The sequence below is a fragment of the Micropterus salmoides genome, unplaced genomic scaffold (assembly GCF_014851395.1).
Source record: "Micropterus salmoides isolate LMB-PRFRI ecotype aquatic unplaced genomic scaffold, ASM1485139v1 Ms_hic_scaffold_8, whole genome shotgun sequence".
NCBI classification, from domain to species: Eukaryota; Metazoa; Chordata; class Actinopteri; order Centrarchiformes; family Centrarchidae; genus Micropterus; species Micropterus salmoides.
This window is the reverse complement of record NW_024044570.1, coordinates 18,797,471-18,819,861: the sequence shown is the minus strand read 5'-3', so window position 1 is coordinate 18,819,861 and position 22,391 is coordinate 18,797,471. Positions and strand designations below refer to the sequence as shown.

General features: G+C 41.6%; 1 protein-coding gene across 1 annotated transcript; it reads left to right on the top strand.

The window, feature by feature from the left end:
- The first annotated feature begins 15,461 nt into the window (after positions 1–15,461).
- On the top strand, positions 15,462–22,191 carry znf710a (zinc finger protein 710a). Its single transcript, XM_038705626.1, has 5 exons — positions 15,462–15,546; positions 17,527–19,023; positions 19,751–19,942; positions 20,037–20,211; positions 20,600–22,191. Exons 1-5 carry the CDS (start codon positions 15,502–15,504, stop codon positions 20,767–20,769), a joined length of 2,079 nt encoding a protein of 692 aa, XP_038561554.1. The 5' UTR covers positions 15,462–15,501; the 3' UTR covers positions 20,770–22,191.
- The last annotated feature ends 200 nt before the right edge of the window (positions 22,192–22,391 follow it).

The window sequence follows — 22,391 nt, the reverse complement described above, 5'->3', positions numbered from 1 at the left end:
TGAGACCTAACATAAGTGCAGTGCATGCAACAAATAATTTTAGAGCCTGTGTGTTTTATTTTGAGGGGTTGCATGTCTCCAGCCCTTCAAAGAACAAATCTCCCACATCCCTTCATCGCTGATTTACAGGGAATGACACATACTAAGAAAATGGCTAAAGATGCGCATGACCCTCCTGGAAACAGGAATAATGCCTTGCTTTGAAGATGTGTGTGTTTCAATCCTATTTCATATACAGACTCAAAAAGGAATGAATTTGTATTCAAAATAATTAACAGTACTTCCATGTGCGTGCTTTTTTTAAATCACCAATTAAATATAAAATAATGTCAGTGTCACATATGAAGTTATTTAAAAAGAAATGTTCCCAAAATAACAAAGTAAGTAATTACTTAAGTAAATAAGTAAATACTGTATGTGCTTGCTCATTTGGCAAGAGGATAGTCAGTGTGTATATTGCCAGTGGTACTTAACAGGACAAGAAACTAAGTTTTGCATTTTCATGAATTGGGAACATTGTTATATCTTTCTTTTAAATAAAATACTGCAGTTCTCTATATTTTGCAATTCTCTGCATGCACAAAAGGCAAAGAGCAAGAGTGGGGGATCTAAGCCATTTTGGTGTATCTCACACTCAGTGGGTGAGAGTTGGCAGCCCTGTCATGTTCAACCAATAGGAGGAAAGTTTTCTTTTTCTCTCTCTTTGTGTGAATCCTTGGGGTACAGCACCTCTCTGATGAAGCACTGGCTAAGCAAAGTAGCACTGGAGGGCATCCACAACATGCAATGCACGGTCAGTACTAAATGACCAATGAAAAGTAAATCAAAGATAAGTGGGTGCTGGTTATTCAGTTTCTGTTTTCAAGAGCTTATATGGAAAAAACAAAAAATCTTTACTACGCTCTAACAGGGCAACCATAAACACAAATTTTAAGCTGAATCTAGTGCAAGCTACATTTAATACACCATAAGATCACTGGATACTGTATTTAAGTAGAATAAATTGTTAACACTGTGCTTACTACTTAGCAAAAATGATAAAAAAATATGAGCAATATGACCATTTTTCTGTATGCTGTGCTCACTTCTGACACAGCATTACTTTCTGAGTGCACTGATACTAGTGATGACAGTGGGCTGTCATTTCAAAACCTTGCAAACTCACAGCACCAGGGCCCTGTTCTTCATATGTAAGATAAACTTTATTACACCAGGGAAATTCACTTGTTACAGCAGCTCAAGAGGAGCAAGAGTGATTGAGCGTTGATGTTGATCAAATTGTGATTTAAAATGTAATTTTAAATGTAAGTGACTGAGAAATCAAGATCTGTTTCTGTAATGAACAAAAATATTTTCACAATAAAATGCCCATACATGTTAAAAAGGCTTCACAATAAAATTAAATCAAACACACCTAAAAAAAAATCTATATATTTTGTTTTGTAAACTATGAACAACAGAGGTAAATTAAACTAAAGGATTCTGACTGTTAACAGAGGAACCAGAAACCAGATTTTTGATTTGAAGACATTTCAAAAGGGAAATGTCAAATATACACTACAACATATGCACTTGCATCATAATTATATGTACTTGGATGAAAGCATTCAATTAATGTTAATTAATTTTGAGTCAGATTTAAAAATTAGGTCAATAGGTATATTATGCAAGCGAGATTGATTACTGCTGGAAGTTTGCCATACAATGTAATCTCTGGTGCCTTTAATCTGCTTAATGAGACATCTTGGCAGTGTTCTGCTGTGTTTCATAGCAAGAATATGTTCAAGATGATCCTTTAGTTTGAAATGAAAGCTCAGAAGTGCTGTTTGTAACCAAAGTGCCATGACAGCCAATCAGGTGTGCATTAATATAATCAACACCAATCATATCAGTGGTGATCATGGTTTTGTCTCTATGTGCTTATGTTGCTTCTTATTTTTTCAAATAAGAACACGTTTTAACAAATCAATCCTCTAACTGTATTCAAAGTGATAAATTAGAATGATGAAAATGTGGTAGCACTTATGCTGGCAAACATCGAGTGAGCCTGGATTAGTTAAGTCACTTTTGAAAAATGGAGCCCAGCTTGTCAAATTGTTATCTGATCAGATAACTGATCTTTATATTGTTTTTCAGTGTTTCAATTTACAATTATTTCCAATTAATACAGAAACCTGATTATAAAAAAATTGCCCTTCAGCACAATTACTGGCCCATAACTCTCAGAAGGTGACTTTAACCTTAAATTAAAAAACAAGCAAAACAAAATAAATAAAACAACATAGTATATAATGTTGAATCTTCTGCTGAACCACACTGCCTATGGACAAATGAAAGAATGTCTGTAAAGCCACCTGTATCCTGACATCGTATATAGTAGGAGATCATTTATGAAGCATGTCCAGGATGCTATGTGGACATGAGAGAAAATAATTTTTAGAGCTGAATAGATTTGATAAAAAGGCTCTGAACCAGCAGCCAGTGATTAAGATTTGATTGATGTGATAATGATTTAATGACTATGACACAGTAATTTAGTGTAGAGTCAAAACTAAATTCTCAATATATGGTAAAATGCGGTTGGATGCTAAATTGCTTGAAAGGCAAATGAGAGTATAATGGTGGTTCATGCATAATCCTTTAGTACTTTTTGTACCCTGTATTGGGGAAGGCTGTAGGACTAATTTAAGAAATCAAACATAAAAACATTTTCTTTCTTCACAAGTTTATTGGCTTAAAAAAAATGAGCTTAAGTGGTGGACTGTATTTTTTAGCGCTTATGTTCAGTATTTATTTATTTAGTTGGACAGTTGAGAAGCATACTAGGAGAAAGAGCAGAGGATTCACTACACAAGACATAAAATGGAACTCCACTGGTTTTACATGTCAAAGTCCTTTTACATGTCTTGGGAAGTGCTACTGGACATGTGAAACAAGTTCACTAAAGGTTTTTGTGGCTGCAAAGGAAGCTGCGAAAAAGATTAGTCTTATCGTTGGGGCTGAAGATTACAAATTAAAATATCTAGGGACGTTGAGTTAGAAAAAAGTGAGCTAACCAGACCTCTGTAGTCCACTCCTCACCTCTGCTTGAAGCAACATTCGTCATTAACTTGCCATTCTGTCTAATGTAAAGCACTGGGAATCGCCTCATTGTTGAAAACTGCTACAGAAATAAATTTACCTTACCTTGCTACTAGCCTAACACATCCAAATCTCTGACCGCACTGTTGGCAGTCGAGTTGCACTGTGGCTGTTGCAGGCACCAGGTTTAAAAGATTATTTCTGCTTTGACCATTTTGACAACTGTCCATTATGAGTCTCACAATGTCATAGAAGTGCAATGTTAAATCAGTGAGTACTCTTTTAACCCCTAGGCCACCAGGGCACCACATCCATTCCTCACAAATGCTCGCTGATTTATTTTACTTCACCTTTATTCTTTCTCTTCAGAGAGGTCTTAAGTGGCATACTGTACCTCATTTCCCTGCAAACCTGAAGAGCCTAGGCTTCACCCAATGGAAGAAGTAACCAAACCATCTTGACTGGTAACCACCCAGGGGAGCGGTGAAGAGGGAGAAATGGCTAGCTTCCTCATCAACCCAGTATCCTGCAGACCCCAGTTGTGAGAGCTACCAGACACAGCCCCATGAGCTTAGGCTGAACTAAACTGTCTGCAGAAGAGTGATAACAAACTGGTCATCAATGGCCAACCAGGCATCCCAAGAGCTCATGCAACATTTTTATGTCCTGGTCCACATTTCAGATATCGTAGTGGGAGCGATATTCCAATGTTCAGCCCTTAAGCAGTAGCGCCATCAACGTGGGCCGCTTTCCCATGAAGTCACCTCAAGTATGGTCATGACTCCAGTCTCATGTGCCATTTGAGTACTGGCTGTACACTGATCTTCTTGAGAAATTGCTGACACCCAAAAATAAGTTGCCACCTTCCAAGTCTCAAAGTCTGTGTATTCCACATTGGAGGTCTATATCGGCAGACATGTTCAAACGTGCAGTCAGCATATACATACATTTTGGACTGCAAAGGGCCATCTGCACACCCTTGTGGACAGATGATGAAATTTAAGGGCAGGTGGACCCTATGTCCATGATCTAACAGACTTAACACCACCCCTTGTATGCGAGCTGATGGTGTAATAAGATTTCATCAAGCTCAAATTAAAAATCGTTTTCTTGTTATAAGACATTATGAGCTTGTTGAGATCTGACACCTCTACCAGAAAAAAACAAACCACCTGGCCTGAGAGTTATGCCCATAATAGGCAAAAGTATCTTAAGGACTCTCTGGGACTGAACTCGTGTGCATCTGACCTGCAGTCAAAAAGTTGTTTCATTTTGTTCTTGGGGACACCTAGCTAGCTAGCCAGCACTTCTTGCGCTTAAAGTCATTCTCGAAGACCAATACATTCTGATGTGGCTCAGTGGTTTTCAGACCATCCCACAAGAAAACCAAAGGACCAGAAACACTGTGGTGAAACTCCAGCAGATTTAGGCTGAATCCACAGCTCCACTGCGATAGTTCCCTTGCTGCCAACATGTGCCATACCAAACCTTCCTTCCGGTCCTGTTCCATTTGAACACAGTAATCTAAAGCAGTGGTCGGCAATAGGAGGCCAGATGGCCAGATTGCTTTGATAGCAGAAAAATAAAAAATAAATAAATTGATAGCAGCTGATGCTGAAATAGATCTCAGTCACTCACAGATCAACAGTTACTCACATAATCACTTCCTCTTAAGTAGCTTGCTTGACACACCTCTGTAAAAGCTGCCAATAAAAATGTGATTGGAGTCCCCTGAATTTCCTCAGGGAAATGAAAATTAGTGTCCATAGGTTTATGAATGTGGATCAAACGCTGGGACCCACACGCACATGCACATGCAGCACATGCTTTATTTTGAGCATGTGAAAAAGTGTCCTTATAGGCTAATCAATTTGTTAAACAAGGGAGAAAAGTCCAGAATTTGGGATCGATCAATGGGAGTTCCGCACTCTACCCACTGAGCTAACCATCCACATGGGTAGGCATGGGTTTGAAATAATTTGACTGAAATAATGTTCAGGCCGGCCATGTAACAGCTTGAAAAAAATTTGGCCCGATGTCAGACTTATTTGCCAACCCGATAATAAGTTATTACTAGTCCAACAACAAGAAGGCCGGCTCAGCATCTGTTTTGCATCCTTTCAGCTCTTTTAGCTCACAGCAACAAGTCTCTTCCTTTTTTCCCTTCCTTAAGAATACCGAGCTAGCTTCTTGCATAGAACTTACATTGTACATTATATACTTTTTTCTTCTTTGGATAGCTTGCTTGTGGGTAAGACGTGTTGGTGACGTAAAGCATTACGCCGTTGTTGTGAGATAATCGTCTTACAATCGTCTTGGGTGGCAAGCTAGCAGGTGAGTCCTCAGATTTGTTGTAGTTGAAGAGTAAGGCAGCTGGTTTGAACAGTCTGCAAACAGCCTCATCTTTGTTGGTAATTTTGCCACCTATGGCGTAGAACCCAAGATACTTCCACAAACTTCTTCTCAGTTGCTATGCATGTTCCAGGTCAGGAAGAGTTTGAATATTAAATTTTTTCCACGTTCAGATGAATGTTTGAATTTTAGCCCTGAGAGCTTATCCAGTCATAGTTTTACCCTGGAAACAGATGAGGTACAGCATAAGAGGATGATGTTAAGCTCCAGTCTAGTCAGCAATGAAGCATCATGATTAGGCTACGATGTGTGCATGACCACCAAAATCAGACAACCAGATAGTAGAAGAACTTGAACAATGTCCATAAACATTCTTTTCATTTACATGTTCTCTTTTAATGTCTTTGTAATCAGATTAAATTGTATACACTGTCTAATGCAATTGACATGTAACAACCGTAACTAGGTTATCTTATTTGATTTAAGGTCAAGAAATAGAGCATACTCGTCAATCTTTGAAATTATTCTTGGCATGTATATCCATTCATCTGGTTTCTTTGTGTGTTTTGATTCAGCACATGTGCCACAAAGGTACCAGAATAAATCTGATGCAATGTGATGTATTTGAAGAGCAGCATAGCTAGTACTGGTAGGGAAACAAAGAGTTTTTAGGGGGCAACACTGAAACAGCATTTCTGTTACAACTAACACCATAACCACACTTGCATTATGGTATCCTGCAAATCAGTCAGTACAAATACAAATAAAGAAATGCATAACAAAAACAGCAATTATCAATTGCCAGCATTTTACCATTATATTCATATTTCCTATTGGCCTGTAGGCTAACACACATCCTACCAGACATTTACTCAAATCATCTTACTGAGAATGTCAGCTTCTTGTGAACCATGAAAACACCTTAGCCACACCATTACCTTGGTCTATGTATTGTCTGTAATTACGTACGCATGTAAAATCAATGACTGTTGTTTCCTAGGTTTATCTCCTAATGTTACAGTTTACCATTTTTCAAAAGGATTTTTCTTCTAGAATAATGTCAAAAAAGGTATGTATCTAAAATATTTCTAAGAGCATGACAATAACTGCGATTAATATAGTTTCCTGTGAAGCTCTTCAAACCCTTTGGGATGAGGTAATATTTGCTGCATAAAGATGCCTTCAAATATCTGCAACATCTACATTATGCTATTTCAGAAGCATACATCAAAATAAACGTTGATGTCTCAAAAAAGATTCTTCCTCCAGAATCCATTTAAGGAGTTGCTTATCTGTAACAAACTGGCCACACCTTGCATTACTTCCGTGGAAGTAACGGTGCTCACTGCACTGTTTCTATACCCAATTTTGGCCCCAAAAATTGTTAGTTTGTCAGTTAAAATGATGCATGAAGCTCAGTTTTTAAGAGAAATGCTCCTATTCTTTATGTAAAATATCATATTCCATTATGGACTAAGTCCATATTCTGTAGTCTCTGTGTAAACAAACTGAAAATAAGCTCTAACTTCAGCACTCCACTCATGCATTTAGGATGATATTGGACTAAAATGTACATTATACCTGCAATGTGTGTAGAAGGTGCATATAACTGTAGCCACTCATTACATGATCTTTCATATTGGCCAACACACTTATTGTTGTTTGTCACATGCATCTTTGCAAGAGTAGAGCTGGAAGGTCAGTGTTTTCAATTACAGATTGTATTGCTGATACCTAGTATCAGATTCTTGATCACAACATCACTGGTGCCATTGGACAGAGTAAACCTCCTGCAGAGCACCAAACTGAGAACTAAGCGTGTTCCTACCTCAGTCAGATGAAGTGGCTGCATTCACATAAATAAAATAAATTAGTGAATAAGTGAGATGTTTAACAACTTCTCAAAAGCATAATAAACATAAGCTTTACAATTATTTTTTTTCCTCTGTAGACTGAACATTTTAAAATAGCCTATTATACTTGCTGTAAGAGAATAAATGGATTAATGTACATCCTTTTGTTTCAGCCCAGGGATAATTCTTTGTACAAAATGGCTGTCGCAATAACCTCCAACTTCTGGAACATTTGTGTTTTTAACAAGGGTCTTTCATGGAAAACACAACATGACTTTTTAATGGAAATGTATGAGTTAATAAGGGTATGGCTTTACATAACTAATAATTAATAAATAGTGCAACATCTTAGAACATACACTTGGAGTTTAAGTGTCACCATGAGGATCTTTTGTTTCCTTTGCTTTGTTTCCAGTGTTTGTGTGCAGCTACATACTTAACATTTACTCATTTATCTGATGCTATCCAAAGCAACTTAGAATAGCTTTATATTTCAAAGGTCTCACACCTCTGGAGCAACTAGGGGTTAAGTTTCTTGCTCAGGGACACATTGGTGGATGTGTTGCAGCGAGAATCTAACCTTGTCTCCCACAAAGCATGGGTCTTATCCAGTGCGCCATCGCCACCAAACAGCTAAGCTAACTGGCAAATGGCTGTAGCCTCGTGTTTACTGTACAGAAGAGTGCTATCAATCCTCTCATCTTATTTTCAGCAAGAAAGCAAATAAAAGCATTTCACAAAATGTCAATATTTATTTTTAAATTGTGAAGTCAACTCTGACCAGTTGTGCATTTCTTGCAACATGCATTTGTCATGAAGAAAAACTCATTTTACAGAACAGTGTTATCGCTGTCTCTGTAAAACATTGTGATACTATAAAGATCCAAAAAAATATAAAATATGATATATGTATTGAATATATTATTATGCAGTATAGACTACACAATGTGTACAGATGCCACCATTATGGAAATCATGAAAAGTTTTAACATGACTGTACAAAACCTGTTCATTCACAAGTTGTTTAATTTTTTAGAATGTAGTTTCTGAACATTATAAAGATTTAATTTCACTCGTGCAACATAGACAGTACAAACCTGTGCTCCTTCTTTGTGGTGCAAACACACCTTGCATTAATAATGATAATAAGAGGGTTCTGCCAGACACACTGATGATGAGTAACGTGAAGTAAAACACAGGGAGGTCAAATTATGTAGTCAATTTAAAAGGTCAAATCTGTTTTTGTTCTTTGTTTGGCATGATATGAACAGTTTCAAAAAGCATTTGTATATATTGTTCACTCTCCATCTTTTTTTCGTTATGATTGAGAACAAGGCATTCAAACAGTCTAATTTAGTGTGAATTTTCATTTAACGCAAATCAAGATATCTTAGTCTTTAGTATTTGCACAATCACTTCTGTAATTATTGTTTTTCAAACCCATTTTGGCCAATTCAAAGTAAACCTTTTCCTTTCCAATATATTACTCCACTCATTTTCTTCTTAGAATGTATTTCCAGTGAAATATTTCTGTCTTTCAGAGCTTTCAGTGTTTTTTTCTTTTTTCTTTTTTTTTTTTGCTATGCTTTTCTCTCCCTGCTTTATGCTCCTTTTGCTCTGTATCTTTTTCTGTCTCCCCTCCCTCTCACTGTCCTTCTTTCTCTCTTTCCTTTTTTCTTTGGCTGCTTTTCATTCTGTTTTCTTTCATTGTTTTTCTTTTCTTTCTCGCCTAGGGACCCCATTTTTTTCTCTTCCTCTATTCAGGTTTTCTTTATTCTCTTTTCTGAATAGTTGTGGTACTTTAAGGGGAAGGGGAAGGCGAGGGAGAGGGGAGGGAGGTTAGTTTCAGTCAAAGCTGCAGAACAAAACTTCCTCCCACACCACATGCAGTGTCTCTTGGAATGAGTTTGTCACTGACTTGAAGACACACTCCCTCTCCTATGTATACCACCATGGATGGCAACCCTACAGTGAATTGGTATTAGGCCAACAGATATATACACATGTTCTATAGTGACAATTGTCCTCTTAAATATCAATGGGGCACGTTGTGAAGAGCCTCTGTGTCCCAGTCTCTGTTTGTGGTTAAGCTGTGTTAGTTCAGTGTGCAGTATCACATGGGGACACATGATGTGGTGGTGCGTTAAACAAACCACAGCTGTGTGTGAATACGATTATCTCCCAACTGAGGTGCGTAGAGGGAGGCATTTGTGCTTCACAGGAACATCTTCATCACTGAAGAGAAATGACAGGCTACCTTACAGAAGGCAGCCCCATGTCGAGGAGCACTACCTCCTCAACGGCATCGGTCTCAATGGGACTCCACTCAGATAAGCACGAGTGCAGTCCACTAGTAAATCAAAAATAATAAAATCATAAGCGCCAGTTTGAAAATTTGTTGACGTACAATAGCTGTTGATATGGAAATGGGAAAATAACATGTGGGGAAAAAACATCCGTTACTGCACTTCTGAAAGACAAAACCACGGCAGCCAGTTAATCTCCAGATATCATGACAGAAATCATTCCTCTTTCTTCATGATAGTAAAAGACTACAGCCTCCTGCACCTATGGTTTCCATCTCACAGTCACACACACACACACTCACACATTCTGCCCAAGACAATTTAATGCATGACTCAATGGCATTGAAAGTGGGTTGGATAAATTGGAAATGATTAAAAATGCAGAATTGACAGGGAAACCGATAAAACTTTCTCTCTATAAGTAAGAACCAAAAACCAGCATGATGGAATGGCAGGCTTGAAGGGGAGAGAAAGGTGAAAGACAGATGAAAGTGAAGAGAGATAAAAGCCGGAGTGAGGAGGGTGTGGGATAAAGCAGGAGGAAGGGAGGCAGAGATGAAAGCAAAATGAGAAAGATAAGAACAGAGTGAGAGAGACAGAGAGGGAAACGGAGGAAGAGATAGATAGTGTACAGAGCAGAGAGAGAGGTAACCATGGAAACAGGAGGAAGGTACAAAAGAAGAGATAGACAAAGGGTTTGATTTAAAAGAATGAAACTTGGACGAAAGAAAAGTAATTCCGACTGAAATTTGTTACCGGGAGGTGGAGGAATAATACAAAGGAGTGACGGCCATAGAGGGACAGTGGCTGTGTCCCCACTGTCTGTTATAGCCAGTTTGAATGTGGTCGCCTCAAACCAGCATATAAGGCACTCCAGAGACCTCTAGTGTTAATAGGCTTCTGTGGTTCATTGTGGGCCTCACCTTGAGTAAATCTGGGGCCATTTCACTATGTAGGACACTTGCACGATTGTCAGAATCGTGTGTTTCCTTTACATACATTTGTCTGTCACACAGAGATTTCCACACTGACAGAGAGAATGTGGTGAGTCTGTACAGTATATTTTATAAGCATACTTTTCCATGAATCACATAGCAGGAAGAGACTTCAGAGCGACTAAAATAGGATAAAGTACCTTGGTAAAATTCCTCTCCCACCTTACTGCAATGAAAAACTGCATTCCTGATAAGAAGATATGAGTTCTCCATGGTCCTAACATTGTGTTTGCTGACTTATTGAATGAACTTGAGGTGCATGTTGAAATCTGTACTGTGGACTCTCCTTTCTCACTGAATAAATGCAATGTGCCCATATATTAGGATTCATATTTGTATATCTATATAGAGTTACAGACAGACAGAGGGTTTTTATTCTGTGGTTTTTGAGTCTCTTGTGGCTATCCCTCTTTCTCCCTTCCCCCTCTCTGTTTTTCTCTCCTCTCTGTCTTTCTCTTTCGTCCTCTGTCTCTGTTTCTCTCACTCACTACCCCTCCCTCCCTCCCTCCTCCCTCTTTCTCTTGATCTCTCTCTCCTCCTCTCTCTCTTGCTCTCCCATGCCCCCCTCTTTTTTTTCGCTCTCTTATGCTCTCTCTCCCTTCTCTTTCTCTCTTTCCTTCCATAGCTCTCTGTCTCACTCCCTCGCCCCCCTCTCTGTTCCTTTTATATCCTCCTTGCTGAATGCTCTTCTCCTCTCCTCCCTCAACTCTGTCTTTTCTCCTTTATATTCAGTCCTTTTTTTTTCAAGCTCTCCCCACACTCCTTTCTCCAATGTTGTCTCCAAGCAGAGCTATTTCATTGCTAATATTCTGTCTTTCCATTTAGTACCCCCACTACAAAATGGGGAGAGTAATCTTTTATTTAGGGTTTTTTGCTCTGGCCATCTCTGCATCCTGTCTTGTGGTTTGCGAAAGAATGATTTGTTGAGTGAATTTAAGATTTGTTTAAAAATACACTACATAAGGTAACAAAAAAACAACAACAAACAAGCAAACATGGAAAGCACCAATATTGAAGCAGAAATGCAGAATATGCTGCAGATTCTTGTTTGTTTATTAGCTTGAAGTTAAAGGTGATTCACTATAGAGTCTACCTTGTCTAATCACGTATGCCTCACATTTAAAGTTGCTCTCCTTCACAGCAGTGAAGCCAATACTGATAAAGACTGAAGCTTTGTTTAGTTTTTTTTTTCATTTTCAGTTTGTGCTCTCCTGTCTGTGTGTCCAGTCTGTTCTTACTGACCTTAATGGAAGAAGCTGGAGGCGTGCTACTAGGGTGTGGCTGCTTTTATACAGTTTTGCTATATTCCATCTGCATTGCTTAGATTCAAGCTGTGTGATTGTCTGTTCCATGCTTATGAAAAAGCCTGCTGTGCTTCTTTTTTTTTTTTTTTTTTGGTGAAAGCTTAATTACAGCAGCTAATCATTCTTTAGACTTACTATTATATCAGCATGCCGTGCAGAGGTGAGACTGATCCAGCACAGGAAATAACAGAAGGTGTGTGGGCTTGCTGCCTTAGACACGGGGCTGAGAGGAATGGCCGGCTAAAACATCAACATCAGTCCAATAACTCAAAGTTCAAAACACTGAGCAAACGGGTTCCTCTCTTCTCTTTCTGACCCTCTGATCACAAGAAAACCCTCACCTGAACACAGTAGCTATAACGACCCTATGCACAAACCTACACCACTTCCAGTTTGCCTGACAGTGAAAGGACGTTGAATTATAGCCATCACCTAGCACAGCATCTCACACACAGTCAGAGCAAACTCGGGCTGTATGCAGCCTGTCACTGGGCTGGATGGAGAAACAACACTGACGATGTGAGCTCACTAACGTACAGCCAGAAGAGTGGAGTGTATATAGAGAGAGACTAACCTAAAGCAGATACACCTCTGAGTTTCTCCAGCATATTGTCATTTGCATTTCTCAGAGTGTGTACTTGTTTTAACTAGAAATAAAAAAAATTTTAAAACAAAGAAAACAGGGAGTTGTCATCAGTGAGTCCTCTGCAGTTTTATGATTCATTGAGTTTTTCTCTCAGGGGTGAAACAGACAGCTGATATCTGAATCTCTAACCCCCTCCCCTTCCCACCCCCTCTTTTTTCTCTCTCTCCCTTTTTCCCTCCGTCACTCTCCATCTCTCTGACTTACTCTCTTCCTCTTGCTGGATAAAAAAAAAAAAGTTATAACTTTGACCTATATCACAGAGAGGATGAGACACTGCACTGCATGGTTGTCCTCCTATAGATAAACAACACAGAACCAGGCCAGGGTTTAGGAGTGGACAAGTAGTTGCTGGCATAAATACAGTAAGTCATACAGACACCCGTGTCAGAAGTGTGCTGTTTTCGGGGCTGTGGGGAACTGAAAGTGTGTTGGTGTCAGTGGTGTATGTGTCTGCTCGTCCCTGATCTCAGACATCAGACAAATGTGCACACGCAAACCACGCACAAACACATACATTTGAAATCCCAGTTGAGGGTTAGTACACTTGAGAGCAAGGCAATGGCTTATTTCCCTTTCTCTCTCTCTCTCTCTCTTTCTCTGTCTCATATGCACATAGGAACCTGTATAATGTAAGAACTGAATGACATTTTACGCTTATTATCCACCGTAGCCCTTTCACACTGTTAGTTTTTCCGTAGCCCTGCACACGCAAATGTACCCAAAGTAAATGGACAAGCAAGCAGGTTTTACTGTTATGAAGATGCAGGCCTGGAAAGGAGCCAGTGTATTTCTTCCCCAAACTTTTGTTGTCTGTGTCTTTTTCATTTTCCCCATAGGCTAGTTCTGTGTTGTTTTATGTACGTGTCCCTTGTTGTTTCTTCCATGTGGTTTCTTTGTCTTTCAGCCTCTTATCTCTTTGTTTCTTCCCCTGCTCTCCTTCTATTTTCTCTCCCATTCTCTCCCTCGACTTCCTGCTATCTCTCCCCCTCACTCACACCCTCACTCAATCTCTTTCTCTTTCTCTACCCCCCCCCTTCCTGCCTGCCTCCCTCGCATTCACTCTCATTCCCTATCTTTCCCTCCTCCCCCCTCCGCTCCCCTTTCTCTCTATCTTTCTCATTCTCGCAGCACTCCCAGCCGCTGATGATTGATCAAGGTTTTCAAGGTTTGCCCTTTCCTGTTATTTAGGAGGAAATGTTTATGCACAGTCTTCAGCCTTACAGTCACAATTGGCATGTGTCCACACAGTGTTTGTCGCGCTTGCCTGCACCTATACATATATTTCTCAAACGCACTTTTTTTTTCCTACAGACATCAACCCTGTGTTTACTAGTTAAAAGGTAAGGTAAGCTCTGGTATAATAGAATACCTGTCTAATTATCAGGATGATCTTCAGCGCCGACTACTTAAGCACACAACCTGTACTTTGCCCGCAGGTACTCTGCCGCACTGTTTCTGAACACAGCCTGAAAGAAATCTGGAAGTTCAATAGTTAATGTCTTCCCTTGCTGTTTTTCCTTTTCTTCACTCTCTCCGTCTCTCTATCTCCTCTCTTCATTCCCTTTGCTCTCACCCCCCCTCCCCATCCCCCTCCCTCCTCCTCCTCCTCCTCCTCTCCTTCATTCTGCACCCCCCCCCCCCTTTCTCTTTTCTCTTGCTGATGGACTCTTCTTTTTTATTTTCACACTACACCATCCCCCTTTTTTTCTTCTCTCTTTTTCTCTCTCCTTCTTTCCTCCACCCCCACCACCCCCCAGCTCTTCTTTTCACTGCATTTCCTTTCAAAACCTCCTTCTATCTCTCTTCCCATCCCCACCCCCTCTCCACCACTTCCCCTCCCCTCCTTCTTTTCTCTCTCTTTTATTCTTTCTTTCTCTTTCTTTTGCCACATCCTTTCTTATGCCTCAGACCCCCCCCCACGTCTCTCCTTTCCCTTCTTCCTCCTTTTTGCTGCATTCTCTTCTTCCCTCCCCCACCCCCGCTCTCTTTCCTCTTTCCCTTTTTCTTTCTGTCTCTCTCCCCCCCCCCCCCTCCTCCACTCAGCTTCACTCCCCCTCCCTATGCTTCTTTCTTCCTTATTCTTTCTCCCCCACGTCTGTCTCCCTCCCTCTCTCCTAACTGCTTTTCTCTCCTTTCTTTCTCCTTCTCTTTTCTTTTGTCACTCATTTTTTTCCTTCTGAATTTCTCAGACAGTATACTTCAGGCTGTCTCAATAGTTAATTAGTTTTAATCTAGAAATAATAGAAGCAAACTACATGGTCGCTGGAAAGTTAAAATTTTAGCATTTCTCAGACATTATCTGTCTGACTGTTTTGCTACTGACAGACGCACCTCCACCCAGAGTCTCTCTGAGTGTTTGTGCGTGTTGTGAAAAGTGTGTACGTGCCTCCGTGTGTGCCTGCAGACATACACATATATAAACATGTTTGTGCGTGCGTAAATTCACATATATCTGCTCGCGCGCCCAGAAAGAAACTACTGATTAGATTTCATAATTGTTTGTGCGTTTGAGCACACGCTCATGTGAAGAAGGAAATGCAAGTATAAAGTGTGATCAAGAAAAGATAGAGCTTGTGTCTCTGTGTGCCTTAAAGAGAAATGTGTGTTGAAGGGTCATGCTGAATTGTATGTAGTGAGAAAGGGAGATACGATGTGTGTGTGTGTGTGTGTGTGTGTGTGTGTGTGTGTGTGTGTGTGTGTCTGTGTTTGTAAGAGAAAAGAGGAGAGAAAGAGAAGTGAGATGGGAAGGAGAGGGTGGGAGGAAGAGAAAGAAATGGGGTGATGCTGTGTGTGTGTGTGTTGGGGGGGATGGGGGGGTGAAGGGCTGGGGGGGGGGGGGGGCGCAGGCACAGTCAGTTCTGATAACAGCAACAGTAGGAGGAGGATGAGCCGTGGGACCGCCCCACTCTCCCACAGATATAAATAGGAGGTGGATTTTTTTACTCCACTCATTTCTCCTGAAGGATGAGATCCCTGAAACACCTCAAACATCACTCCAGGAACAATGTGGTGAGTTTGTAACCTAAAGATGGAGAAAGATGTGTTGCTGCTAAGGGTTAGAGGGGTGGTGGTTACTTGTTTTGCAGTTTGTTAGTGAGGTAATTTACACTCTTGTCTGTATGTGAGTGTGAGAGGAAGCGAGATTACTTTTCACATTCATATGAGTACCGCAGTGGGAACATCTTTTTAAAACATAAGAGTTGTGTTTCTATCTCTGCCGCATGTTTCCTGCTACTGCTCTAATTGTTTGTCCTTAGGTGTCTTTCAGATGCAACTTTAAATGTGAAAGTACGGACTCCTGCAATTATTACCCTTCCTTCTTTTTCTCCTTGTCATTTGTCTTTTTTCTCTTTCATTTTGTCAGCCTTTCATTTTGCTGTGCTTTTTCTTCTCTCTCCGGCTCCCCCTCCTTCCCTCCCTCCTTCCCCTCTTTCTCTCTCTCACTCACTCACTCTGTCTTTCTGTCTCTATCCTGCCCCCCCCCCCGCACACCCCCTCCCCGTCCTTTTCCTTTCTCTCTTCCCTCCTCTCACATGCTCACTCAATCTCTCGTTCCCCTTCCCTCCCCTCCCTCTCCTCCCCTCTTTCTTTATCTTTCAGCCCCTCCATCTCATTTCTGTCTCCGTCTCCCTCCCCTCCCTCCACTCCTCCCCCGCCCACAGCTCTTTCTCCTTCTCTCCATACCTCCCTCCCTCTTTTCTCTCACTAGCACACACACACACACACACACTTTCAAATACACACCCAGTCTCTTTCCTTTTCTTTCTCACAAACACACAGTCTGTCTCTGTCTGACTACTTTAAAAGCAGTAATTATAAATGACGTGGTTATCAGGGCATCCAGGTCTACTCCCCTCTCACAACAACACACACACATACACTTACACACACATGCACACCTTTATTCCTGCGCTATCTCCTCTTCCTTTTTCCCTTTTCTCCATTCACTCTTTTCTTTTCTCTCAGTATTGTGTCAGAAAAGGAAACAGAGCTTTCTGGTGTGTATGGCACAGAGTGAAGACTGGTGTGTCATCTGAAAGGTTCAGAGCTTCTCTATACATTTTCCTACAAGTATGATCCATGCTGAGAAATAACCTGAAACCAGTGACCTCGCTTCTCCTTTACCACGAGAGCCGGTTTGGTCATAGCCATAATTTCTTCCCTATAGTTCCACTTTTACAGGTGGCAGGGTAAACATGTGCATGTGAGTCTGAAACACTTCAGAACCATACAATTATGTTAGCAAGTATTATGCATCGGTCTGGAATACAGAATGAGCTCGAAGCTCAATCGAATGTCTGTTATGGATATGAGACTGCCTGCCGGCATATATCATCTTGTTAAGGAAGCCCAGTGTGTCAGGCATTATGAAGTCGGCTACAGAGACTGTAGAGCCGAGACGCTTTGCTCCTCATGAATGGGACAGACAGTTCCAATGATGAGCTGACTATGGTCAGCACAGGCTGCCCCGGGACCCCACAGGAAGTGCTGAGGACAGTCCACGGAAGTCAACTTCCTGGCTGGACCTGCATCCCTTGTTGTGTTCTTTATTATTCTAAAGCCTGTCAAGGAAGGAAGCGGGGTGCTAACACAGATCTGCCTTATCTCCTCAATCGAATGTTCTGTGGATTCAGAGCAAAGAAACAAGGCGTAGTCCGAATGCGGATTTCACAGAGTAACCCTGAAAAACATTATCTTAATAATCTCCTGGAGTCCTGGGAATGGAAGACTGGATTGCTTCTGGTGTCAGTCTGGAACACTGAATCATAGAAACTAAATTATATGATAATTTCAATATTGTGGAAACACAATGTTGTTTGTATTAATAGGAAGCTTACGTATACCCTGAAACTACAAAGGGGAAATGCAGCTATGCGAGGAAACATTGTGTAAGGCAGTGTTTGTAACAACGGAACAAGACAAAAAAACACAGACATATTATTTCTTGTAGTTCATTTTTTAAAAACTGTTTTATGTGTTTTTTTCCAGGAGGAGGAGAGTGGCCGCTTGGTGCGGACTTACCCCAAGATGACTGAGGGCCAAGTGGATGTGGGCACACAGACGGAGCCCGTGGTGGTTCTATCTCTGGCTCAGGCTGCTGTTCTTGGCCTCATCTCCCAGAATGAAATCTTTGGGGCCACCATTGCTCCTAATGGCTTTTACACAGGGGAGTCCAGAGAGTGTCCCCCTCCTCCACCTGAAGCAATGGAGTACGAGTATGCTGACCAGCTAATAGGGGCCAACGGGGACTACCTGGCTGAGCCTACTGGTGAGCCGGAGCCCCAGCCCCACTGCAGTGAGAGAAGACGGCCGGGGCCCCGTGGGAGGACCAAGAGGCCCAGGAGTGATGGAGAATTAGAGGGTCACCCACACAAAGTACCAAGTCCACAGGCTCAGGTTAAAGGTGAGCGGCATGAGTCTGATGCCCCTCCATCCTGCATTCACATGAACAGCAGGCGTAGTCCGGGCAAGTCAGAGGAACCGGTCACCCAGCAAGGCTCCTTGAAAGAGGAGCAGACCTGCAGAAACTGTCCTTCACTGGTGAGAGATACATCCAGGCCACAAAAAGACCGACAGCCAGAACAGGAACAAGAAGAAAACACTGGTAGAGAAAGAGAGGGGAAGGAAGAAGAGCTGGTGGTGGAGGAAGAAGAAGAAGAGGAGGAGGCACTAAACCTCAAGACCAGCGGAGAGACTGGCAGCCCTCTGGAGAACCGCTATTATGAGTCTAATGAGGTAGCGTACGAGTCTGCTGACATGGCCCTGCCAGGAGAGTATGAGGAGAACAGCCAAGCCATGCTGTGGTCAGACCCAGAGGGACTTGCCAGGCGAATGCAGATCGACCGGCTGGACATCAACGTACAGATCGACGAGTCTTACTGCGTCGATGTGGGAGAGGGTCTGAAACGCTGGAAGTGCCGCATGTGTGAGAAGTCGTACACATCCAAATATAACCTTGTCACTCATATTCTGGGCCATAATGGAATTAAGCCCCATGAATGTCTACACTGTGGAAAGCTCTTCAAGCAGCCAAGCCACCTCCAGACTCACCTGCTCACCCACCAGGGCACCAGACCTCACAAGTGCACTGTTTGTGAGAAGGCCTTCACACAGACCAGCCACCTGAAGAGGCACATGCTGCAGCATTCGGACGTCAAGCCCTACAGCTGTCGCTTTTGTGGCCGCGGCTTTGCCTACCCTAGCGAGCTGAGGACGCACGAGAACAAACACGAGAACGGTCAGTGCCATGTCTGCACCCAGTGCGGGCTCGAGTTCCCAACCTATGCGCACCTGAAGCGCCACCTGACCAGCCATCAGGGCCCGACCACATACCAGTGCACAGAGTGCCACAAGTCTTTTGCTTACCGCAGCCAGCTGCAGAACCACTTGATGAAGCACCAGAACGTGCGGCCCTTCGTTTGCCCCGAGTGCGGCATGGAGTTTGTCCAGATCCACCACCTCCGACAACACGCTCTCACTCACAAGGTACTGGCAGCGCACACCCTCGCACTTAAGGTACTGAAACCAAGCCTTTATTTACCGGTTTATGTGTTCAAAACAAAACCCAGAGAAGGCTGGCATTATGCAACCGCACAACATCACATTATTTAAAATAGGAAAATGTCATTATCAAGATATAAACATGTAAGGGAATTAGGGAAGAAAGTAAGTATTTTATCTTCACTCCTCTGTGTGAATCCACATAAGAAAAATGGGGGGTATTTTGCACACTTGCATCACAGCCTTTTTTCCAAAACCAGTTGCTTTGTAAACATAGCCTTCAAAGGCCTTGAGTTTTATTGTGTGGCTCAACCCCCCACTTGCATGTGTTTTGTGCTGTGTTTTGTTCGCAGAGCTATTTCCCTTTGTGTCTGATGAATCACTCTGGTCTTTCTTTCCATTTTATTTATTCTATAGGAAAAAGTCTTTTCTTTTCATGGCAATTCCTATTGTTAAATATTACAATAAAAGTTAAATACACGTTGAAACAAAAAAAGTTAATTCTTTCAATTGTTAGATTTTTTTCCACTCTATCTTTCAACACTTGGGGGGGCTAATGCAATCTACATGAGTTGGATCAAAAGCCAGAATGTAAATGCTCACACATGCACACACACGTGTTTTCTCCCTCATGACTCATTATTTATTTCCCTCTAAACCATATATTTAGCCAAATTAATTAAAAGGCCCAAACAATTCTTTGTTTCCCCAGGGTATGAAAGAATTCAAGTGTGACGTCTGTGCCAGAGAGTTCACCCTGTCTGCCAACCTGAAGAGACACATGTTGATCCATGCCAGCGTGAGGCCCTTCCAGTGCCACGTCTGCTTCAAGACCTTTGTCCAGAAACAGACCCTCAAAACACACATGATTGTCCACCTGCCGGTGAAGCCTTTCAAATGCAAGGTGAGTGAAGCAAGTGGAGTTTTACTACAAGACAAACTGGGTCCCACTGGGATGGAACGGGGACGGGTACTAACCAACGTGCTCTTGTTCTCAGGTGTGTGGAAAGTCGTTCAACAGAATGTACAACCTCCTCGGCCACATGCATCTCCACGCCGGCAGCAAGCCCTTCAAGTGCCCTTACTGCACCAGCAAGTTCAACCTGAAGGGCAACCTCAGCCGACACATGAAGGTCAAACACGGCATCATGGACACCTCAATAGACGGACAAGGTGAATAGCATTATTACACTCCCTCCTTTGAAATCAATGATGTTGGTTCATGTGTGGCAAATGTCCTAGTGGGACAGTTCGGTGGGCTTCATGTCACATTACTGTCACTCAGTCTGTCCCTAATGCACTTTGACTCAGCATGTACTGTAATCTAGTGGCCAAGTGTGTTGATATTTCTCTGTCACTCCCTCCCTGTGTGTTTAGTAAATATAGCATTGCCTGGATTAGACATGCCTGTCTCTATCAGTAGAGACTGATACTGAGGCAGGGGAGGAGGGGCAATCTACTGGCTGTCCTCAAAGAGGCCATGTGTCTTTAGGAGCTGCTGTGTATGTGTGTTATTGAGGACAGTGTGGGATCACATTTGTGACTTTGCTTCCTTCTTCAGAACCTCCCCCAGACACAGAAGGCCAGGAGGACTACGAAGAGGAGAGCTTTGAATTCAGCGAGCGAGAAAACCGGGCTAACAACAACAACACACCAGACATTGCTAAACTATCTCAAATGGAGTATTACAGCACCTATGGAAAGGGCGCAGGGCGCTTCAGCACAGCATGAATTATTAAAATGACACCAAATTAAATATAAGTGTGAACTAATGAAAACAGGATGGTTCTTTTGTCTTTTTGCTGTTAAAGGCATAGTGCTTGGGTTGTTCTTCAAGGGTGTGAAGAAACCCAGCAAACTGCACATTCATATGCACTGGAATCACGTGAGAGCTACAAAATTTGGAAATGTATACTTTTTACCTGATTACATATTTTTCATCTCTAAAACACAGCAAATCTACTGAATAAATATATTATTTTTGAGAAAAGGGGACTGTTTAAAACAGGAGAATTTAGGTTAAAAAATGTAATCTATAGAAATACCTATATGTTGTAAGTTGCTTAACTACAGGAAAATCATCTGAGCCTAATTTGAAAAGCACATTTTTAGCTACAAGCATAAAAGCATATGGTGAGGTTATACTGCACTTACTCATTCAGACAATCCCAGTCTCTCTCAGTCTGCTGGGGTAAACTAATGTGAAGGGTTACAGCTCAATTCACTTGCCAAAGCTTATCAAGTTGCAGGAGGTTAATGATTCACTTTGCTTTATACTGTGATAAATTAAATTTGAGGTCTGCAAAATGAGTTAAATTCCATTGGATTTGCAATCCATGTGTTATTGTATATTACTGTACAGAATGTATCAGTCCTCTTGTATGCTGACTGGTACTGTAATCAGTGTGCTGCACCGAGGACCACTGTGTCTATACTTTTTAGGTTTCTGCATTAACAAGCATCACCCTGTATTGATCTCTAGTCTATGAATGTAATTGTTTCTGTGGAATGTTTAAAGGCACTAATGAAACAAAAATCTAAATACCCTTTTGAATGGTAGGACCAAAGAATTTGATCAAATCTTGCAGCTACGGGCATTGTAGTCTCTTTCCTTGCTGTTGTGTAGAGCTGGGACATTGGATTTCTTGGGGTCCAATCGGAGACCTCATGAAATTGCATTCAGGTTCCCCTCCCACCCATCTGTAGATCTCTTCAAAAGATTACCACAGAGAACAGACTGTGGTACAGCTTCTCTTTCAACAAACCTCACCTTTTTCCGCCCATCCAGGCCTCACAAGAAAAGACTGCAGCATTTTTCAAACGCAATGCAAACCCTGCATTCATATTGCAGTTGTTTTTTTATGGATGAATCTCAACAAGAATTGTCCCCAAAAACTCGGACAGAAATATTAAGTGCCCCAGTGTGTCTGCAAGAGCATGCCATCCATCATGCTGTACACTGGTCTCAAGTGATGAACGACAACCTCCCAACATGTGACAGGGCCGTGGACCTTGTGGAAAATGATTTGGGAAATGTTCAATATATTCAGTTTCCCAGTGTTTAGCTTCTCAAACTTGTAACCTGCAAACAAGGTATCCATTCGCAATGTTGATATAGCGTATTTAAAATAAAAATGCTCAATTTTGTGAGTTTTTCAGCTTCTGTGTTCATTGCATCACTGTTTTAGTGATGATACAAAAGGGGAAGATGTTCAGCTTAAATGGCTTTCTGTATTAGACATTAGTGTGGAGATAATGTGGATAGAAATGTATGTACAATGTTGTGTACCAGACAATACTGTAAAATAATAAAATTTATTTACCTTTAAAATGGTTGCTCTTTAATTTCAAAC